The 19,402-nt window shown below is 40.2% G+C and overlaps 1 protein-coding gene across 1 annotated transcript; it reads left to right on the forward strand.

The window, feature by feature from the left end:
- The first annotated feature begins 16,331 nt into the window (after positions 1-16,331).
- LOC140181449 (uncharacterized) lies at positions 16,332-16,649 on the forward strand. Its single transcript, XM_072225026.1, has one exon. The coding sequence runs from the start codon at positions 16,332-16,334 to the stop codon at positions 16,647-16,649; it is 318 nt and encodes a 105-aa protein (XP_072081127.1).
- Positions 16,650-19,402: the final 2,753 nt, after the last annotated feature.

A 19,402-nucleotide genomic window follows, 5' to 3' on the forward strand; every position in this document is an offset into this window, starting at 1 on the left:
ATTGGGTTTGTTACTTGTGACAACCAAAACGTTTGTATGAAAGGACTTTTGTTGGTTTAGAAGCTATACCTGCAACGAGGATTTATCTGCGAATTTCTAGACCACACAAAAGTTCTCTCTTCAAGCAGTGATCACCACAAAGATGTTGATAATGAAGTTCATCGCTGATGACAGATCCGTGGGATCCATAAAAGGAGACCTGAAAATGGTAGTCGCTTGCGACAATGCCAACCTCTCCTTAAGAAAGAAATCTAAAGAGGCATCGGGGGTGTTCCTTGCCGACTTGGACGCCAGAGTCAGCGACAAGCCGTGACCCGAGCCGGAAGGGAACTTAGAGAGATTCAGGGTCGGGGACACTGAGGAGAAGTTCACCTACATGAACAGAAACCTCCCACACGACCTAAAGGGACCCCTAATAGAAATGATCAGAGCTAATGGCGACCTATTTGCATGGATGCCAGCCGACATGACGGGGATAGACCCCCAAATCATGTCACACCACTTGGCCGTGATGGCGGAGGTCAGACCGGTGGCTCAAAGGAGAAGGAAAATGTCGCAAGAGCGAGCGGAGGAGGTGGCCAGGCAGACGGCTAGCCTACTCGAAGCAGGATTTATTCGAGAACTCGACTACTCGACATGGCTGTCGAATGTAGTTCTAGTGAAAAAGCACAATGGGGAAATGGAGGATGTGTGTGGATTACTCTGATCTCAACAAAGCATGCCCCAAGGACTGCACTCGTCGACGCGGCGGCGGGGTATCGGTACCTGAGCTTTATGGACGCTTATTCAGGCTATAATCAGATACCGATACACCGGCCTGACGAAAAGAAGACAGCGTTCATAATGCCGGGAGGGATATACTGCTATAATGTAATGCCATTCGGCCTGAAAAATGCTGGGGCGACGTACCAAAGGCTAATGAACAAGATATTTAGTGACCTCATAGGCAAAACGGTGGAGGTGTATGTAGATGATATCCTCACAAAGACCATCCGGCCTGAGGACCTCTTTAGCGACCTGGGAAATGTGTTCGCCTCCCTCCGACGACACGGTATGAGGCTCAACCCACTCAAATGTGCCTTTGCCGTGGAAGCAGGAAAGTTCCTAAGGTTCATGATAACCCAAAGAGGGGTCGAAGCCAACCCAGAAAAGTGCCAAGCAATACTCCAAATGAAGAGCCCGGGCTTTGTCAAGGATGTTCAGAGGCTATCAGGTAGACTCACCACCTTATCCCGTTTCCTTGGAGCGTCGGCGGCTAGGGCGCTGCCATTTTTCAACCTCATGAAAAAAGGGATAATGTTTGAATGGACCCCGGCGTGTGAGGAAGCATTTAACCATTTCAAAGAGATCCTCGCAACACCACCCGTGCTCGAGATGCCCAAAGTCGGAGAACCGCTCTACCTGTACCTGGCCATAACGGAGGAAGCGCTGGCAGCAGTTTTGGTACGGGAAGAAGGGAAAGTTCAACAACCAATTTACTTCGTGAGTAGAGCACTGCAAGGAGCAGAATTAAGATACAGCAAGTTAGAAAAGCTGGCTCTGGCACTGCTAACCTCTTCCCGAAGACTCCGGCAATACTTCCAGGGTCACCAAGTGGTCGTGAGAACGGACCAAGGAATCCGCCAAGTGCTCCAAAAACCCGACTTAGCGGGAAGAATGATGACTTGGGCCATCGAGCTATCTCAGTATGATTTGCGATATGAGCCCCGACATGCGATTAAGGCACAAGCAATGGCAGACTTCTTGGTAGAAGTAACGGGGGACTCAACCGAGGAGGAGGACATACGGTGGAGGCTCCACATGGACGGAGCCTCCAACCAAACATCCGGAGGTGCCGGGATCATCTTGGAAAGCCCTGCCGGGGTCATATACGAACAATCAATCAAGTCCGAGTTTATCGTGTCGAACAACCAAGCAGAGTACGAAGCCCTCCTGGGCGGCTTGATCTTAGCTCGGGAAGTCAGAGCTACGAAGCTAGAAGTGTGCAGTGACTCACAGGTCGTCACCTTGCCAGTAAATGGAAGCTACCAAGCCAGAGACTCGCTATTACAAAAGTACTTGGAGAAGGTCAGAGAGCTGAACAAACAATTCGAGGAGGTCGCAGTCCAACATGTTCCAAGGGAAAGGAACACACGGGCAAACCTCCTATCCAAGCTAGCGAGCACAAAACCGGGAGTCGGAAACCGGTCCCTCATTCAAGGCATGATAAAAGAACCAACAGTTGCCCTCCACCTAACAAAGGTAGGCCCCTCCTGGATGGACCCCATCACTGATTTCCTAGAAAACGGCAAACTCCCCGACGACGAGAAGGCAGCCAAAGCATTGAGAAGGGAGGCAGCCAAATATGCGATTATACAAGGTCAACTGTTTAAAAAGGGACTCAGTCAGCCCTTGCTGAAGTGCCTGCATCCCGATCAAACGGACTACGTACTCAGAGAAGTCCATGAGGGGTGCTGTGGTCACCACATCGGGGGAAAAGCCCTAGCAAGGAAGCTCATCCGAGCTGGATATTACTGTCCATCGATGATGATGGACTCCAAAGAATTCGTGAGGAAATGCGTCAAGTGCCAAGAGAACGCCAACTTCCACAAAGCGCCGGCAACCGAGCTAAGCCTATTGACGTCCTCCCGACCTTTTGCACAGTGGAGAGTCAACCTGCTCGGACCTTTCCCGGTAGGCCCGGGACAAGTTAAATACCTCATAGTCGCTATCGACTACTACACCAAATGGATAGAGGCTGAACCACTGGCCAGTATATCCTCAGTCAATTGTCGAAAGTTTATGTGGAGGCAGGTGATAACTCGATTCGGCATCCCGGAAGTCGTTGTCTCTGATAATGGGACACAGTTCACCGACAAGAAGTTTGTGGAGTTTCTCACCGGTCTAGGCATAAAGCAGAAATTCTCCTCGGTAGAGCATCCCCAAACGAACGGTCAAGTTGAGGCGGCAAATAAGGTTGTATTGTTGGGCCTCAAGAAGCGGCTGGATAACAAAAAAGGTGCATGGGCCGACGAACTCACCTCGGTTCTCTGGTCTTACCGAACAACTGAGTAGTCGTCCACAGGAGAAACCCCTTTCTGCCTGACGTACGAGGTAGACGCAATGATACCTGTAGAGATTGGTGAGCCGAGCCCACGACTACTCCTGAAGGGAGTAGAGGAAGCGGTGGAAAAGGACCTAGCAGATGAGGCTAGGGAGACGGCCCATTTGTCAGAAATAGCACTAAAGCAAAGAATGGCCCTACGCTACAATGTCAAAGTGCTCAAGAGAGAATTTGAGCAAAATGACCTCGTCTTGCGACGCAACGATATCGGGCTACCGACCCAAGGGGAAGGTAAACTGGCGGCAAACTGGGAAGGCCCCTACAGAGTCAAAGAGGTGATTGGCAAGGGCGCCTACAAATTAGAGAAGCTTGATGGCAAGGAAGTCCCGAGAACCTGGAACGCAGGTAACTTGAGAAGATTTTATTCCTAGCTCAAACACGCCGATTAGGCGACCTGACGAGCTCAGCGATTTACTTTTGTTAAATACTTATGGCAATAGACTTGTTTAATTATCGATTAACGTTTACTTGTCAAAATTACTTTCCCATTTGCTCTTCTCTATTTACACATCCCACGACAACAAGTTCCTTATAATACATGTTAAACGGGACCACGATACGGTGCCCCGGGACTAATCACCCCGGGAGCCAACTAAGCTAAAGCCATAACAAATGACTACAGCAATAGTAAAGCCATGACTTGGCTTCGTTAAACTACCAGCATAACGGTAAACGAACGCAAGCGACAAGCCTATACCAACAAAACGGTAACAAAACAAAACAAAAACGTTCTACCGATAAGCAGGGAAAGATGATAATCACAAGCCGACCAAGCGACTACCAAAGTTATTAAAAAGTTAGTTCCACAAGTTCTACAAACAAAAATACAAAAGGTACAAGAGATCATTTCTTGGGCATATCAACGATTTTGCCATCCTTAATTGTCTTAAAAACCCCAATTGCCGACGTATCGAAGTCAGGGGCCACGATCTTCACCTGGGCTTTAAGAGCCTCTTCGGTCATCAGGATCGCGCCTTTCCCCTGCTTCACGGTCTCTTTATGCTTCTTCTTAAACTCTTCAGCTTCAACTTGAGCGGCCTTAGCTGACGAGACGGCCACATCACGCTCCTTTTCCAAAGCGACCACCCGACCTTGCGCGGCATTGAGATGACTTTCCAAAGTCATCACCCGCTCGGTTAGATGGGATACGGTAGCATCGGAGGTCTTTAATTTTTCTTCAGCAGATGCGACCTTCTCCTCGGCAGCCCTAAGCTTCTCCTCCGCCTTGGACAGCTGCTCCCGAAGCGTCTCAACTTGAGTTTTGAATTGATTATTGGATGTGACAGCAGATTCGAGCTTCCTACGCAGCGACTGCATCCCCGACAACTTGAACTCGGCCTTCCGAGCTATAGCAGCACCACGGAGGAGGGTACGGTACATCCACCTTGTCTGCCCTGAAAGGTCGGTACCATGGAAGTGCTCCTCCGTGCCGGGAAGCAACTGAGAGTCTATGAAGGTTCCTGCGTCAAAATTCCTCTCCATCACGGTGAGGGCTCCTTCAGGGCTGGAAAATGACCTCTGCCTCTTGAGGGTAGGGATAACCTTCAAGTCGTCATCATCATCGACTTGTTGAGCGGAGGACGAATGCCCGGTACCGGCCGCCTCCTCGTGAATAGGAGAGACGCGCGCCCCGTCAGAATATTTGTCCGACATCTCAGCATCATGGGGCGAGGGCACCGCCTGATCCTCCTTATTCTCAGGAGGAGCCTCTGACTTCCCGTCAGTCTTCTCTTCGTCGCTCTCCTCCAAAAAATTCTTGAACAAATTCTCAAGGCCCGTCATCTCGGCAGACATTTCCACTGCAACAAAAATAAACAAGTCAGTCGTGAAATCGGCATGACCAACCAAAGCAACAGTAAAGTAAGAAACATAAGTCAAAAGCTGCTCACAAATATAATTTCTGGCGACCTTCCGGTCACCCATAAGAAGGTGGGGATTCACATTATTCCTCCCAAAAATGGCCAACAACACGTCGACAACCTTTTTGTCCACAGCGGACATCCCCTTGTAAGTCACCTTAATAAAAGTGTTGGACCCCGCCTTGAAACTCCAATACGTCGGGATGAGGCGTTCCCCTTCTAACGACAACCAGAAGGGATGGCGACCCTTAACTGGACGCACCTTAAAATATTTATCCTTATACCCATGATAAGAGTCTTCAAACAAGCCAAAAATCCTTCGACCCTGGGCAGATCGGAAGAACATGAACCCTTTCCTCGCTTTCCCTTCCTTGGAAGGATTCGTGAGGTTGAAAAAATAAAGAAAAACGTCTACGGACACCGGCAGCTCTAGGTATTCACACACCATCTCGAAACAGCGGATGGAGGCCTAACTGTTCGGATGCAGCTGCGACGGTGCCACGGAAATCCGGTTGAGAAGCGCCATTTGAAAGGCAGAAAAAGGAATACGGACCCCTACTTGGGTGAACATGTACTTATAAAACCAAATCCAATCGGGAACCCGGGGGGAGTGGAAGTTGAGCTCGTATAGCCGCTCGCCGGGGGCAGAAACGAAAACGTCATAGTTGGCCTCCTCGTCGGTTCCACCGCACAAGTACTCGACTTTGCGGAACTCGGTAAGCTCCTCCTCGCCCATCTGGTTCGGGGATTCTTTCACATCGGAAGTCACCCAAGCGTACGGGTCATAACCCGCGATGGAGGTGGAAGCTCGTGAGACGATGCGAGGCATACCTACAGTGGGGTACCACTCGGTTAGTCTACGAGGTCGGGAGCTCGGAAAAATCCCAGAAACTACATTAAGCCATTCAGTAACTAGAATTAAGCATGGCTAAAGCAGAATCCAAGCAAAAGCCTAAAAAGCTAATACCCTGGAATGGTAACCCCCCTAACTCACCTACTCAACACTAAGGTCATCTAGCATACAATTCAGACAAGCAGCATACATACAGAAGAACCAATAATGAAGGTAAAATGAACATGAAGAAGAGAGCAAGGAAATGAACGCTTACCTGGAATAATCGCAAAGATTCGAAAGAGAAGGGAAAAGAGCGAAAGCACAGGGACGCAGAAATGATACTCTGGGAAATTCAAGGGAGAAGAAGATGGAGATAGAAGGAGTGAAGAAATGGGGTGAAAACCAAAAGCAAAACTGGTTAAAACTGACAGACTCGAGAAGCGCGAAAGACCAAGGGGTAAAATAGTCTTTACACGCGGGATTTTGAAATAACCCATTATGAGCATTTAATGCTCAGCGCGAGTAACGAGGCGACGAACGGTTATCTCCAGAAACGAACAGACACGCGCTCAAGAGGCACGTCCTCTCCACGAGCGGCCGACTTGGCGACAATGCACAAAAGAAGAGATAACATGCCACTCACGACCCTCACGATCATCACTGGCGCGTTGGGGCACTGTTACGGCCCGGCCCAAATAGAACATGGGCCGACCCGACCTGCGAACCACCGACCCGAACGGTCAGGTGCGAGACGTTCAAACACCGACCCGGACACGCGTCCTGGACAACTCACTATTACAGCTGTGTATGGAAGCTTCGAGAAAGGTGGGTTCTGCCCTTGTGGGACCCGCCTCTGACACGGTATAAATGGGGAGGGTCCTACCCCTCCCCCAAGGTACATCACATACCATTCTCACATATTTCGCCTGCACACTTGACTGACTAGAGCGTCGGAGTGTCTTTGCAGGTGACACCCCCTTCTCACACGAAGAGCTCAGAACATCGGCTACTCCAACCCAGTAACCCGAAATCAGGCGAGGCCCCCTCTCATCAATCGAAGTATCAACCCAAAACATCCGGTACCCAACCTACCGTACAAATATAAACCATTATCAAGTCCTAAATCATTTTCAGCCCTATAAAAATTCTTGAAAGTAATGTACCTTAAATCATCCTTAAATGATTCCCCTCCTCCCATGAAAAAGATATTCAGTATTCCTTTATTTGGCTCTTTTAATTTTTGACATCTCTCATCCCATATATACCAGAACTCCATTGCATTTCTCTCAAAGTTTTTTTTATGATGATACAAAAATAATTATAAAGTTTGACATCTGTTAACAAAGTTTATGAACAAAAATTTTCTCAATGAGATGTGATTAAATAATTAACCCATTACACTAAAAAAAAAAAAACTCTATCCTTTAAAAAAAAAAACTTATTGGGAAGCTAAAAACTCTATCCCTATTCTTTTCAATCTGATTTTTACCTTGTCGCCTGAATTGTCACATCATCGATATATTGTACCAATTAAGAAGAGAATGTGCCACGTGTTAATTTTCTTTGAAAGTAACAAAGTTCTCTGGACGGATGAGTAAATATAAACAACAAAATTTATTTTTTGTTGTGATAAGGATTCTATCACACCTTACGTGGATGCCCATTTTTCATGAGGTGTAGTTTCTCAAGGATGACTTAGAAGACTACATTTAATATGAGCTTGAAAAGCTTTCTCATGTACGTGTATAAATAGAGGCTTAAGCCTCTGAATGGAAATACACTACAAGCAATAACAAAATACTATTCTCCCTTCCTTTTCATACAAATCAATCTTATTTTATGCTGCAATCAAATACTCTTCTTCTTATATTTCTACTACAATTCTTTCTCTTCTTTTATTTTATAAGTATTTTAAATTCTATTTTCTATTACTCTTTACATATAATATTAATAGCAATATTAACCATCTTTATTATATTGAGATTGCAACAATAAACAGATGCGATTCTCTCTCTCTTTATTTTTAATACTTCTTTCTATCTTTGTATATATATACACATTACAACATATAATATTATTATATATATATAAATTATTATTGGGCTAATTATTTTAATACTAGAGTCTTCTATTTATACAACTTTATTATATATATCTTTTATTTCACAACACGTTATCAGCACGAGACTCTGATCAAATTTTTAGGAAGACTCAGGTAACAAATTTTCATTATGTCAAAACTCTCTCATCTTGAATTCAATGCTCTTGACATATCTGGAAACAATTATTTATCATGGATACTAGATGCTGAAATCCATCTAGATTCAATGGATCTTGGAGATACCATTAAGGCTGAAAATAATGCATCCCAGAAGGATAAAGCCAAAGCCATGATTTTTCTCCGTCGTCATCTTGACGAAGGATTGAAAAATGAATATCTTACATTAAAAGATCCTGCAGATCTTTGGAAAGACCTTGAAGAAAGGTACAATCATCAGAAAACGGTGATACTTCCTCAAGCCCGGTATGAATGGACGCATTTGCGTTTACAAGATTTTAAATCTATAAATGAATATAATTCTGCAATGTTTCGGATCACCTCACGAATGAAATTGTGTGGGGAAAAAATAACTGATCATGATATGTTGGAGAAAACTTTCTCAACCTTCCATGCCTCGAATGTGCTCCTGCAGCAGCAGTATCGAGAGAAAGGGTTTAAGAAATATTCTGAGTTAATTTCTTGCCTTCTTGTTGCCGAACGCAACAATGAGTTGTTATTGAAAAATCATGAAGCGCGCCCAGCTGGCGCCGCCCCATTTCCTGAAGTAAATGCGGCAAATCATTACCCCAGAAGAGGTAAATGGCAAGCTTTTAATAACAAGAAAAATTATGGAAGGAAAAAGAATTATGTTCAAAAGAGAGGATCTCACCAGAAGTGGGACAAAGAAAAGAATATCGGGCAGAATAAATCAACCGAGGAGAAGTGTTTCCGCTGTGGTGGAAAGGGCCATTGGTCACGTACCTGTCGTACCCCAAGGCACCTAGTCGATCTTTACCAGGCATCTTTGAAAAAGAACGACAAAGGAAAGGAAACAAATTTTGTTTCAAATGATGCTGAGAACTCCACCACTCATTATGATGTATCTGATTTCTTTGAGGACCCTGAAGGAAATATTGGCCATTTGATCAATGATGGAATAGTTTAATATGTAAAATTGTGAAGTATCTATGTAAATAAATAATGTAAAAAAATTTATTGTTAAAGTTTTATTTTCTATGTATTTAAGTTTCAAATGTGATGTACATAAATAATGAAATATTAATATTTATGAATTTTGAAATTATTAATTGTGTCAAATTTTAAAATAAAATTTTGGTATATGACATTATTTTATGTACAGTGTTTCTTAGAAAATAATTCTGATCAAGTATTCAATTTAACTGTGCATACTACTCATTTTATTATTATTTGTTTTTGAAGAGAATGGCAAGGATATGTAATGAAGATGTATGCCTTGCGGATAGTGCAAGTTCGCACACTATTCTCAAAAGTGATATATATTTTACCCATCTTGTGCCAAAAGAGGAATATGTTAACACTATTATTGGCTCAGGCAATGTGATAGAAGGCTCCGGAAGAGCTATAATTTTGTTTCCTGGAGGAACAAAATTTATAATAAATAATGCACTATTATCTACCAAGTCTCTGAGAAACTTGTTGAGTTTCAAAGATATTCGCCGAAATGGATATCATGTTGAGACGATGAATGAGGGAAATCATGAGTATTTATGTATAACAACTCATGATTCAAATAAGAAAGTTATATTAGAAAAATTACCCTCACTTTCATCTGGGTTGTATTATACCAAGATTAGTGCAATTGAATCACATGCCACTGTAAACCAGAAGTTTACTAACTCAAATGAGTTCATAACTTGGCACGACCGATTGGGTCATCCGGGAACAACCATGATGAGAAGAATTATTGAAAACTCTCATGGACATTCACTAAAGAACCAGAAGATTCTTAAATCTAGTGAATTTTGTTGTGCTGCATGTTCTCAAGGGAAATTAATTTTAAGGCCATCACCAGTAAAGATTGGATTTGAGTCCCCTGAATTCCTAGAAAGGATTCAAGGTGATATATGTGGACCTATTCATCCACCATGTGGATCTTTTAGATATTTTATGGTCCTGATAGACGCATCTTCGAGATGGTCACATGTGTGCTTATTATCTTCTCGCAACCTGGCGTTTGCGAGATTACTGGCTCAAATTATTCGATTAAAAGCACAATTTCCAGAAAATCCAATTAAAGCAATTCGTCTTGATAATGCTGGTGAATTTACTTCCCAAGCTTTTGATGCTTATATTATGGCTAATGGAATAAGTGTTGAACATCCAGTAGCTTATGTTCACACACAAAATGGGTTAGCAGAATCACTTATTAAGCGCCTCCAATTAATTGCTAGACCCCTGCTTATGAGAACAAATCTCCCAACTTCGGTTTGGGGGCATGCTATTTTACATGCCGCAGCACTTATTCGTTTGAGGCCAACGAGTTATCATCAATTCTCTCCTATACAATTAGCTTTTGGCCAGCAGCCAAATGTTTCCCATTTAAGAATATTTGGGTGTGCGATATATGTTCCCATTGCACCACCTAATCGCACCAAAATGGGACCCCAAAGAAAATTGGGGATATATGTTGGATATGATTCTCCCTCTATAGTGAGGTATCTTGAGATACAAACTGGTGATGTGTTTAAAGCCCGGTTTGCCGATTGTCATTTTGATGAATCAAAATTTCCAACATTAGGGGGAGAGAATAAGTTTCCTGAAAAGGAACTTAATTGGAATGCATCATCGTTGATGCATTTAGATCCTCGATCAGCGCAATGTGAACTAGAAGTTCAAAAGATTGTACATTTGCAAAGAATAGCAAATGAATTGCCTGATGCATTTTCCGATACAAAGAGGATAACCAAATCTTATATACCAGCGGAAAATGCCCCAATTCGAATTGATGTCCCAGTAGGACAAGTAGCTACTGAAGTGAATTCACGCCAGAAGCGTGGCAGGGCGGAAAATGTCCCAATTCGAATTGATGTCCCAGTAGGAAAAATAGCCACTGAAGCAAATACACGCCAGAAGCGTGGCAGGCCTGTCGGTTCTAAAGATAGAAATCCTCGAAAGAGAAAAGAGGTAAATACTATTCCTGTTGAAAAAGACATAGTAGAGACACCCGCAGTTGTCCAAAATTCTGATATAACGCCAGAAGACGTTCAGGTACCTGAAAATTGTGAAAATGACGAGATCTCGATAAATTATGTCTTTACAGGAGAGAAATGGGACCGAAATAAGACAATTGTCAATGAAATATTTGCATATAATGTGGCATTAGATATCATGCATGAAAGTAAGGATCTTGAGCCAAGATCAGTCGAAGAATGTCGACAAAGAAATGATTGGCCAAAATGGGAAGCAGCCATGAAGGCTGAATTAGACTCACTTGCAAAACGTGAAGTCTTTGGACCTGTAGTCCGTACACCTGCAGATGTAAAACCTGTTGGATACAAATGGGTATTTGTGAGAAAACGAAATGAGAAAAATGAAGTTGTGCGCTACAAAGCCCGACTTGTGGCACAAGGTTTTTCACAAAGGCCCGGTATAGATTATGAAGAAACGTATTCCCCTGTAGTGGATGCGATAACATTGCGTTATTTGGTCAGTTTATCTGCATATCATAAACTGCATATGCATTTAATGGATGTGGTAACAGCCTATTTGTACGGCTCATTAGATCGGGATATCTATATGAAAGTCCCTGAAGGACTAAAGATATCTAAACCATCCAATGAATATTCGCAAGGGTTATACTCAGTCAAATTGCAAAGATCTTTATATGGTCTAAAGCAATCTGGACGAATGTGGTATAATCGTCTTACTGAGTATCTGGCCAAAAACGGATTCAAGAATGATGATATCTGCCCGTGTGTTTTCATAAAGAAATCTGCATCCGGATTCATTATAATTGCTGTGTACGTTGATGATTTAAATATCATTGGGACTCCTGAAGAGATTCCAACAATTATAAAAACTCTAAAAGAAGAGTTTGAGATGAAAGATCTTGGAAAGACTAAGTTTTGTCTCGGCCTACAGATCGAGCATATAAAAAGTGGGATCTTTATTCATCAAACAACATACACAGAAAAGATCTTGAAAAGATTTTACATGGATAAGTCACATCCATTAAGTACCCCAATGATTGTAAGATCTTTAGATGTGAAAAAGGATCAATTCCGTCCTAAAGAAGAAAATGAAGATATCCTTGGTCCTGAAGTACCATATCTTAGTGCCATTGGAGCGCTAATGTATCTTGCTAATAATACGCGACCTGACATATCATTCGCGGTGAATTTACTAGCAAGGCATAGTTCCTCTCCAACCAGAAGACATTGGAGTGGAATCAAACAAATTTTTCGATATCTTCATGGAACGGTTGATATGGGATTGTTTTATCCCTATGGATCCAAGTCACAACTAGTTGGCTATGCAGATGCCGGATACCTGTCTGATCCACATAAAGGGAGGTCTCAAACAGGATACCTATTCACATATGGTGGTACAGCTATATCATGGAGGTCCACGAAACAGACGATAGCAGCAACCTCCTCTAATCATGCTGAAATACTGGCGATTCATGAAGCTAGTCGCGAGTGTTTTTGGCTGAGGAGTCTGATTCAATATATTCTGTCATCATGTGGACTAATTGATCATAAGATAGCTCCAACTGTCCTGTTTGAAGATAATACAGCATGCATTGCTCAACTTAAGGGTGGATACATCAAAGGTGATAGAACAAAGCATATTTCTCCCAAATTCTTCTTCACTCATGATCTTCAAAATCAAGGGACAATTGATGTCCAACAGATCCGTTCAAGTGACAATCTGGCAGATTTATTTACAAAGTCACTCCCAAAATCCTCCTTTAAAAGATTGGTACATAAGATTGGCATGCGCCGATTTTGAGACATTAAATGATGTCGGCAAGAGGGGGAGACTGTACTCTTTTTTCCTTGGTCAAGTTTTTTTTTCCATTGGATTTTTCTTGACAAGGTTTTTAATGAGGCAGCCCCATCATTAAAGGATATTGTACTCTTTTTCCTTCACTAAGGTTTTTTTCCCACTGGGTTTTTCTTTAGTAAGGTTTTAACGAGGCAATAATTCTAAATGGTCATCCAAGGGGGAGTGTTGTGATAAGGATTCTATCACACCTTACGTGGATGCCCATTTTCCATGAGGTGTAGTTTCTCAAGGATGACTTAGAAGACCACATTTAATATGAACTTGAAAAGCTTTCTCATGTACGTGTATAAATAGAGGCTTAAGCCTCTGAATAGAAATACACTACAAGCAATAACAAAATACTATTCTCCCTTCCTTTTCATACAAATCAATCTTATTTTATGCTGCAATCAAATACTCTTCTTCTTATATTTCTACTACAATTCTTTCTCTTCTTTTATTTTATAAGTATTTTAAATTCTATTTTCTATTACTCTTTACATATAATATTAATAGCAATATTAACCATCTTTATTATATTGAGATTGCAACAATAAACAGATGCGATTCTCTCTCTCTTTATTTTTAATACTTCTTTCTATCTTTGTATATATATACACATTACAACATATAATATTATTATATATATATATAAATTATTATTGGGCTAATTATTTTAATACTAGAGTCTTCTATTTATACAACTTTATTATATATATCTTTTATTTCACAACATTTTTTACGTGTATACTTGAATTATTAAATTTGTGATAATTTTATTTGTCGTAAATCTTTCATATATATATATATATATAACTTATTTGCCTACTAATATTACTAGTAATAGCTTTTTTTTTAGGTTTGTCAAATAGGCTGAGTCGACCCAGCTAAACACGGCCCATTTAGATTAGATCAGTTTAAACTCGTTTTATTTATAGGCCATAATTTTTTAGTTTGGATTATTTATGGTCAGCCTGATGAATTAAACGAGTTGGCCTATTTACTCTTTTATGTTACTTTTTAAAAAAATATTTTAATAAAAAATATCATTTTTAGGTTAAAACCCTTGAACAAACAGTATTTTTTAGTTGATGGATTGTATTTTCGAATCGGATTAGGAGAAATATCGACTAAAATGTTATTTTTTTTTTAAAAAAATGTAAAAAAATAAACGAATCACCCGTTTAGCCCATGAACTAGTCCGTTTAGTCCGAAATTTAAATGGGTTTAAGTTTAGAGACAAAACCTACCCATTTAAATGTATAAACGGGCTGGTTCGATGGGTTTAGCCCATTTTAACGGCTCTACTTTTATCTCTTAATTATTGTTTCATTTATTTTATTACTATTTTTTATTTTTGTTTCTCTATCTTTAAATTAAAATTATATTTTGTAAAAATTATACACCTAGTAAGCAAAGTTTTATTGTTATTGTTAGTAAAAATTAATGCTTAAATGATTTTAAATTCGATATAAAGATATCTAGTAATTATTGATTTGTAGCATTCATTAAATATATTAAATGAATATCTAAGTAATTTTTTGAATGATGTAGATTATTGGTACTCTTTTATCTCAAGAATATACTTTAATAGCTATCATTCATGTGATTCTACAATCAGTGAAACTGACAACTGAGAGAAAGGACATAGTGATCTAAAAATTTGATAAAAAAATATTTATTCTACTAGCTTTTTTGTGCAGGTATTGCAGACAGAGATACTTCCAATGGATATCACAAGTTATAACTTCACTAGTACTATTTGAAGAGGATTCGTCCCACTAAGAGTTGAGTTGTTTACTTGGTTTGTATTGGTTGGTAGGGTGAATACAAAGAAAAGACTGTGTAAATTAGGTGTTATTGACCAGAATGATAACATGTGTGTTTTTTATGTCATAAGTCTGTTGAAACTGCTTTTCACTTGTTTATTGGTTGTGAGCTCACTTGGCAGGTATGATGTGTTTGGTTGTTTGCTCTTGGAATGATATGAATTATTCCAGGTACGCTCAGGCAACACTATGAAAGTTGGACGGAGATATCAGCAAAAAAGATGGAACGGAAGCGGTGGTTGGTTGGCTTTTTTGCGGTTATCTGAATAATTTGACTAAAAAGAAATGATAGAATATTCAAAAATCAATGTTCAAGTGTGGTAAACATTATTAATAGATTCTTTACAAGTTACGATGAGTGGATTGATGGTAAATCCTGTAGTTGTTGATGACAATATTAAAGATAGTTAAAAATTATTATTTTTAACGTTATAAATTTTTGTTTCTTTTCTTTTACTCCACTTATTGTATTGAATTTTTTTATTTAGAAAAAAAAGCAATCACTCAACTCTCATCGCACACCACGAGTTGAGTGGTATAAACTAGGGTGTAAGACAATCATTTAGGTCTAACTCTTTTATTGAATATGGAATACCGGCATAAAGAAATGGGGTAGTGAGTTAATGACTGTTCCCATATTCATATTCTTGGCAATATTGAAAGAAGACAATGATCAATGGCAAGACGACCTTATAAAGGGAAAAAAAAAAAGAAAATGTTGCTTCATCTTTTGTAATTTGTTTGAACTTTTCTCAAAGTAATAGTGGAAACACTATATCAAATTTTATGGTCCAATGAATTAATTGCTATTGAGATAATATTTAATTTAGTTTTTAAATTGATATGTAAGACTCAATTTAGTCTTTAAAATTTTAATTATTTTTATTTAATTTTTAAATTTTGCGAACATGACTTGTGTTAGTCTTTAAAATAATTTTCAACGTACAAACGTTAACGGAACGTTGTCGTGAACAGTCGAATGCCACACTAAATTCTGTAAAATAATGTCGTTTTGATTTTGACATTAAATAACCAAAAATAATATCGTAAGTAGTGTTTATTGAAGCTTTATTTAACAAAACAAGTGATATGACATCATTTTAAACTATTTAAATGTCAAAATTAAAACTACATCATTTTACAGATTTAAGTGTGACAGTTGATTGTCTATATTACCATTCCATTAATATTTTGCACTGAAAATCGTCCTAAAGACTAATATAAAACACATTTACAAAATTTAGAAATTAAATAAAAACAATTAAAACTTCATAAATTAAATTGAGACTAAAAACCAAATTAAGTATTAACTCAATTGGATTCGGTGCTCTGTTAGGGTTAAAAGTGCTCTGTTAGGATTTTTTCAAACGGAGCCTCTCTGCCATCAAGGCTTATAGTAATCAAGGTGATTAACTTTTCACTCTTTCCTTGTGAGCACCTGGTTGACCAAGTATTTTCCATGTAATTCTGTATGACAGAAACAAGGGAAAATAAAGACCGACTTGGGAAATCTAGTGAAGAGGAATTAGAGGAGATTGTCTTTTTGGAGGAAGAAGATATATCAAAAGGTGTGAATGCTTGCACTAACAGTCTCTATGGTAGAATTTTCGCTTCCAAAACATTCTCAATTAGAACTATGGAGAATGCACTAAAGGCAATCTGGGGTAAACTAGAGGGATTCAAAGTCTGCGACATGGGCGATAACAAATTCCAATTTTTCTTCTTGAATGAAGTGGATGTAATCCATATTGAACGTGGAGCACCGTGGCTGTTCAAAGATTATGTGCTTCATGTCAAACGGTGGAATGAAGAGTATAGACCTAATGTGGAGATTATAACTAGCTTTCCAATTTGGATGCAATTTTGGGGAATGCCAGAGCCTTATAAAACGCTAGAAGTTGTCAGGAAGTTGGGGGAATGGATTGGCCCAATGCTAGAGGTCGGACTCTTCTAGATGCGGGGTAGAGAGACAAGGATTCTCAAAGCGAAAGTCAGTATGAAGGAAAACTGGGGAGTTAAAGACAGCTTAAAAATTGCTAGGCCGAATAGGAGGGAGATGGTGATTAGCATTCGATATGAGAGACTTGGGATATGTTGTCCTTATTGTGCTCGCATGGGACATGATACAAAATACTGTAACGACCTGATAAGAGACATAGAGGCTGATAAAGTTATACGAGACAGAATAGGAGAATAGGTAAAAGCCAGCCAAGTTGGTTGCATATATTAATGGAAGGGAAAAACAACCATAACCATTCCAATCAGACGCAGAACAGCAGCACACAGAGGAAGAAAAAGCCCGTTCTAAGTTGTCTTTTAGAGGAGTTTGCTGGGATGAACATGAAGGAGAAAGTGGAAGAAGAGAAAGCAAAGGTACATTTTGCATTACCAGCAATTTTCTTGCCCTAAAACCGTGAGGATGAGACTGAGAAGATGGAGGTTGTTGTAATTGAGGAACCATCTCCTATGGTTGCCCAGGACAAGTACCCGCAAAGTGACCCTAAACAGAGACCGAAGATTGGAAATGGTAAGAAGTGAAAGAGCCTCGCCAGACAAGGACCATACTCAACAGAAGCCCAGTTAGGAATAAAGAGATGACTGAAGAATGGGGGGACAGATGAGTCTCCAAAAAGGGCCAGATTCGAAGAAAAACAGTTAACATCTTTAACAGTAGAGGGTGCCAGCCTTCAAATGGTACCTAAGGCACCATGAAAGTTTTAGTGTGGAATTGTCAGGGTTTGGAGAGACCCTTGACTATCCATAACCTTAAAGGGATGAGTAAGTCCCACTCCCCCGAGATTATTTTTCTTAGTGAGACAAAGAATCAATCTCGATAAGTGGAAGCAAAACTTCGTTCATGTGACTATAGTAATTGGAACATTGTGGACCCAGTTGGGGTGGCTGGTGGCTTAGTTTTGGAATGGAGGGATGATGCGTGCGCATCATGTTGTGCTTTTCTATGCTTTTTCATATACGAAATAAACACATAATGCTTAATTATTGAGAGTTTTGGTACTTAAATTGGATATTGCTTTGATCCTTTTTATTTCATGATTCTTGTAGGAAAATTTGAGGAAAAGAGAAGCAAAAGCACAAGGAGGAGCTAAGAATTGAAGACAAGTGCAAAGAGAATTCGTGGATGCTAAGAAACTAGACTTAACATTGCCCACAATCTTAATATTAATTATATCGGAGCCCAAGATAAATATTTGGGACTCCCCTCTGTTGTTCAGAAATTGAAGAAAGCCACGTTCGGAGACATTAAAGATAAATTCAAAAGAAGATACAGGCTGGAAAAGAAGTTTTTTTTATCATCTGGTGAGAGGCATACTCTATTAAGGGCAATTGGTGAAGTAATTCCCATCTACTCGTTGTCTTGTTTTAGACTCCCGGATACTTTGGTAGATGAGATTCATAGAATGCTGTCTCAATTTTGGTGGGGATAACGAGGCTCAGAAAGGAGGATCGTATGGATTAAGTGGGATACTATGACAAGACCTAAATAGAAAGGTGGGCTCGGGATAAAAGATTTACGAGCGCGTAACCTAGCTCTACTCGGAAAACAGTGCTGGTGAATACTTCAGATATAGTGATATACTAAGAGCTGAGTTAGGTAATGTACCTTCTTGGGGCTGGCGCAGCATCTTGGACGGCCAAAAAGTGGTTGAAAATGGCTTGTCATAGAAAATAGGCTCTGGAACGTCAGTCAGAATTACCCAAGATCCTTGGTTGCCTCCTCCGGTGCCGTTCACTGTTCCTTTATCAGGCTTCCAGCAGCAACCTACCCACACTCTATTCTATGTCAGTGATCTAATGACTCTTGAACAAAGATGGAACCAAACGCTAATAGAGTCCACCTTTACTGCGGCTATTAGCTCGAGAATTTTGTCAATAACACCAGCAGAAGGGGAAGATGAAATTAGTTGGATCTGGTCCAAATCAGGAACATATAAGGTAAATTCAGGTTATAAAATTGCTTATTCTTTCTACCATCCACCACTTTTTCAATGCCCCCAATCTTTCCAAAATCACAAAGTTTGGGAAAGTCTATGAAAAATGAAGTTGCCGCACAAGATAAAGATTTTTCTATGGAAATGCTTACATGAAAACTCCCAGTAATGAGCTTATTGCATAGCAAATTCTTAGGCACTCCTGGCACTTGCCCTTGCTGCCTTGTCCAAGAAGAAATCATCTGCCACTGTCACTTCCAATTCTCCCTTTCTGTAGCAATTTGGAGATCAGCGTTGATTAATGAAAGTGTGTGGAGCGATCGCCTAGAGTCCTTCTCCCATTGGTTGCATGCGTGGGGCTGGGAATCCTGATGGACGCCGACTAAATACACTTCTGGTAGTGCTTTGCTGGAATTGTTGGAAGGCAAGGAATCGGTACGTCTTTAACAAGAAAATGTGTTCTGCAGATAAATTGGCTCAAAGATTCTCATAAGCTAACCAACGGAATTCTAGAAGCAAGTCTTGCTTGATTTTTTTGGTTTCCGTGTTTGAGTGCTTCATCACATACTTTTACTCTTTCGTTTCTCCTTATCTTTATTTTCTTTTGTTTTGGCACCTGTATTAATGTCAATTGGGAGGCCCCTATTTCTTATGTTGTTTCCAATTTTGGATCCCCTATTATTTTTTAAGCTTTAATAAATAACATATATCTTTGAGAAAAAAAAAATATTAACTCAATTGATATTGGTCAAAGGCA

The sequence above is a fragment of the Arachis hypogaea genome, chromosome 18, assembly GCF_003086295.3.
Source record: "Arachis hypogaea cultivar Tifrunner chromosome 18, arahy.Tifrunner.gnm2.J5K5, whole genome shotgun sequence".
NCBI classification, from domain to species: domain Eukaryota; kingdom Viridiplantae; phylum Streptophyta; class Magnoliopsida; order Fabales; family Fabaceae; genus Arachis; species Arachis hypogaea.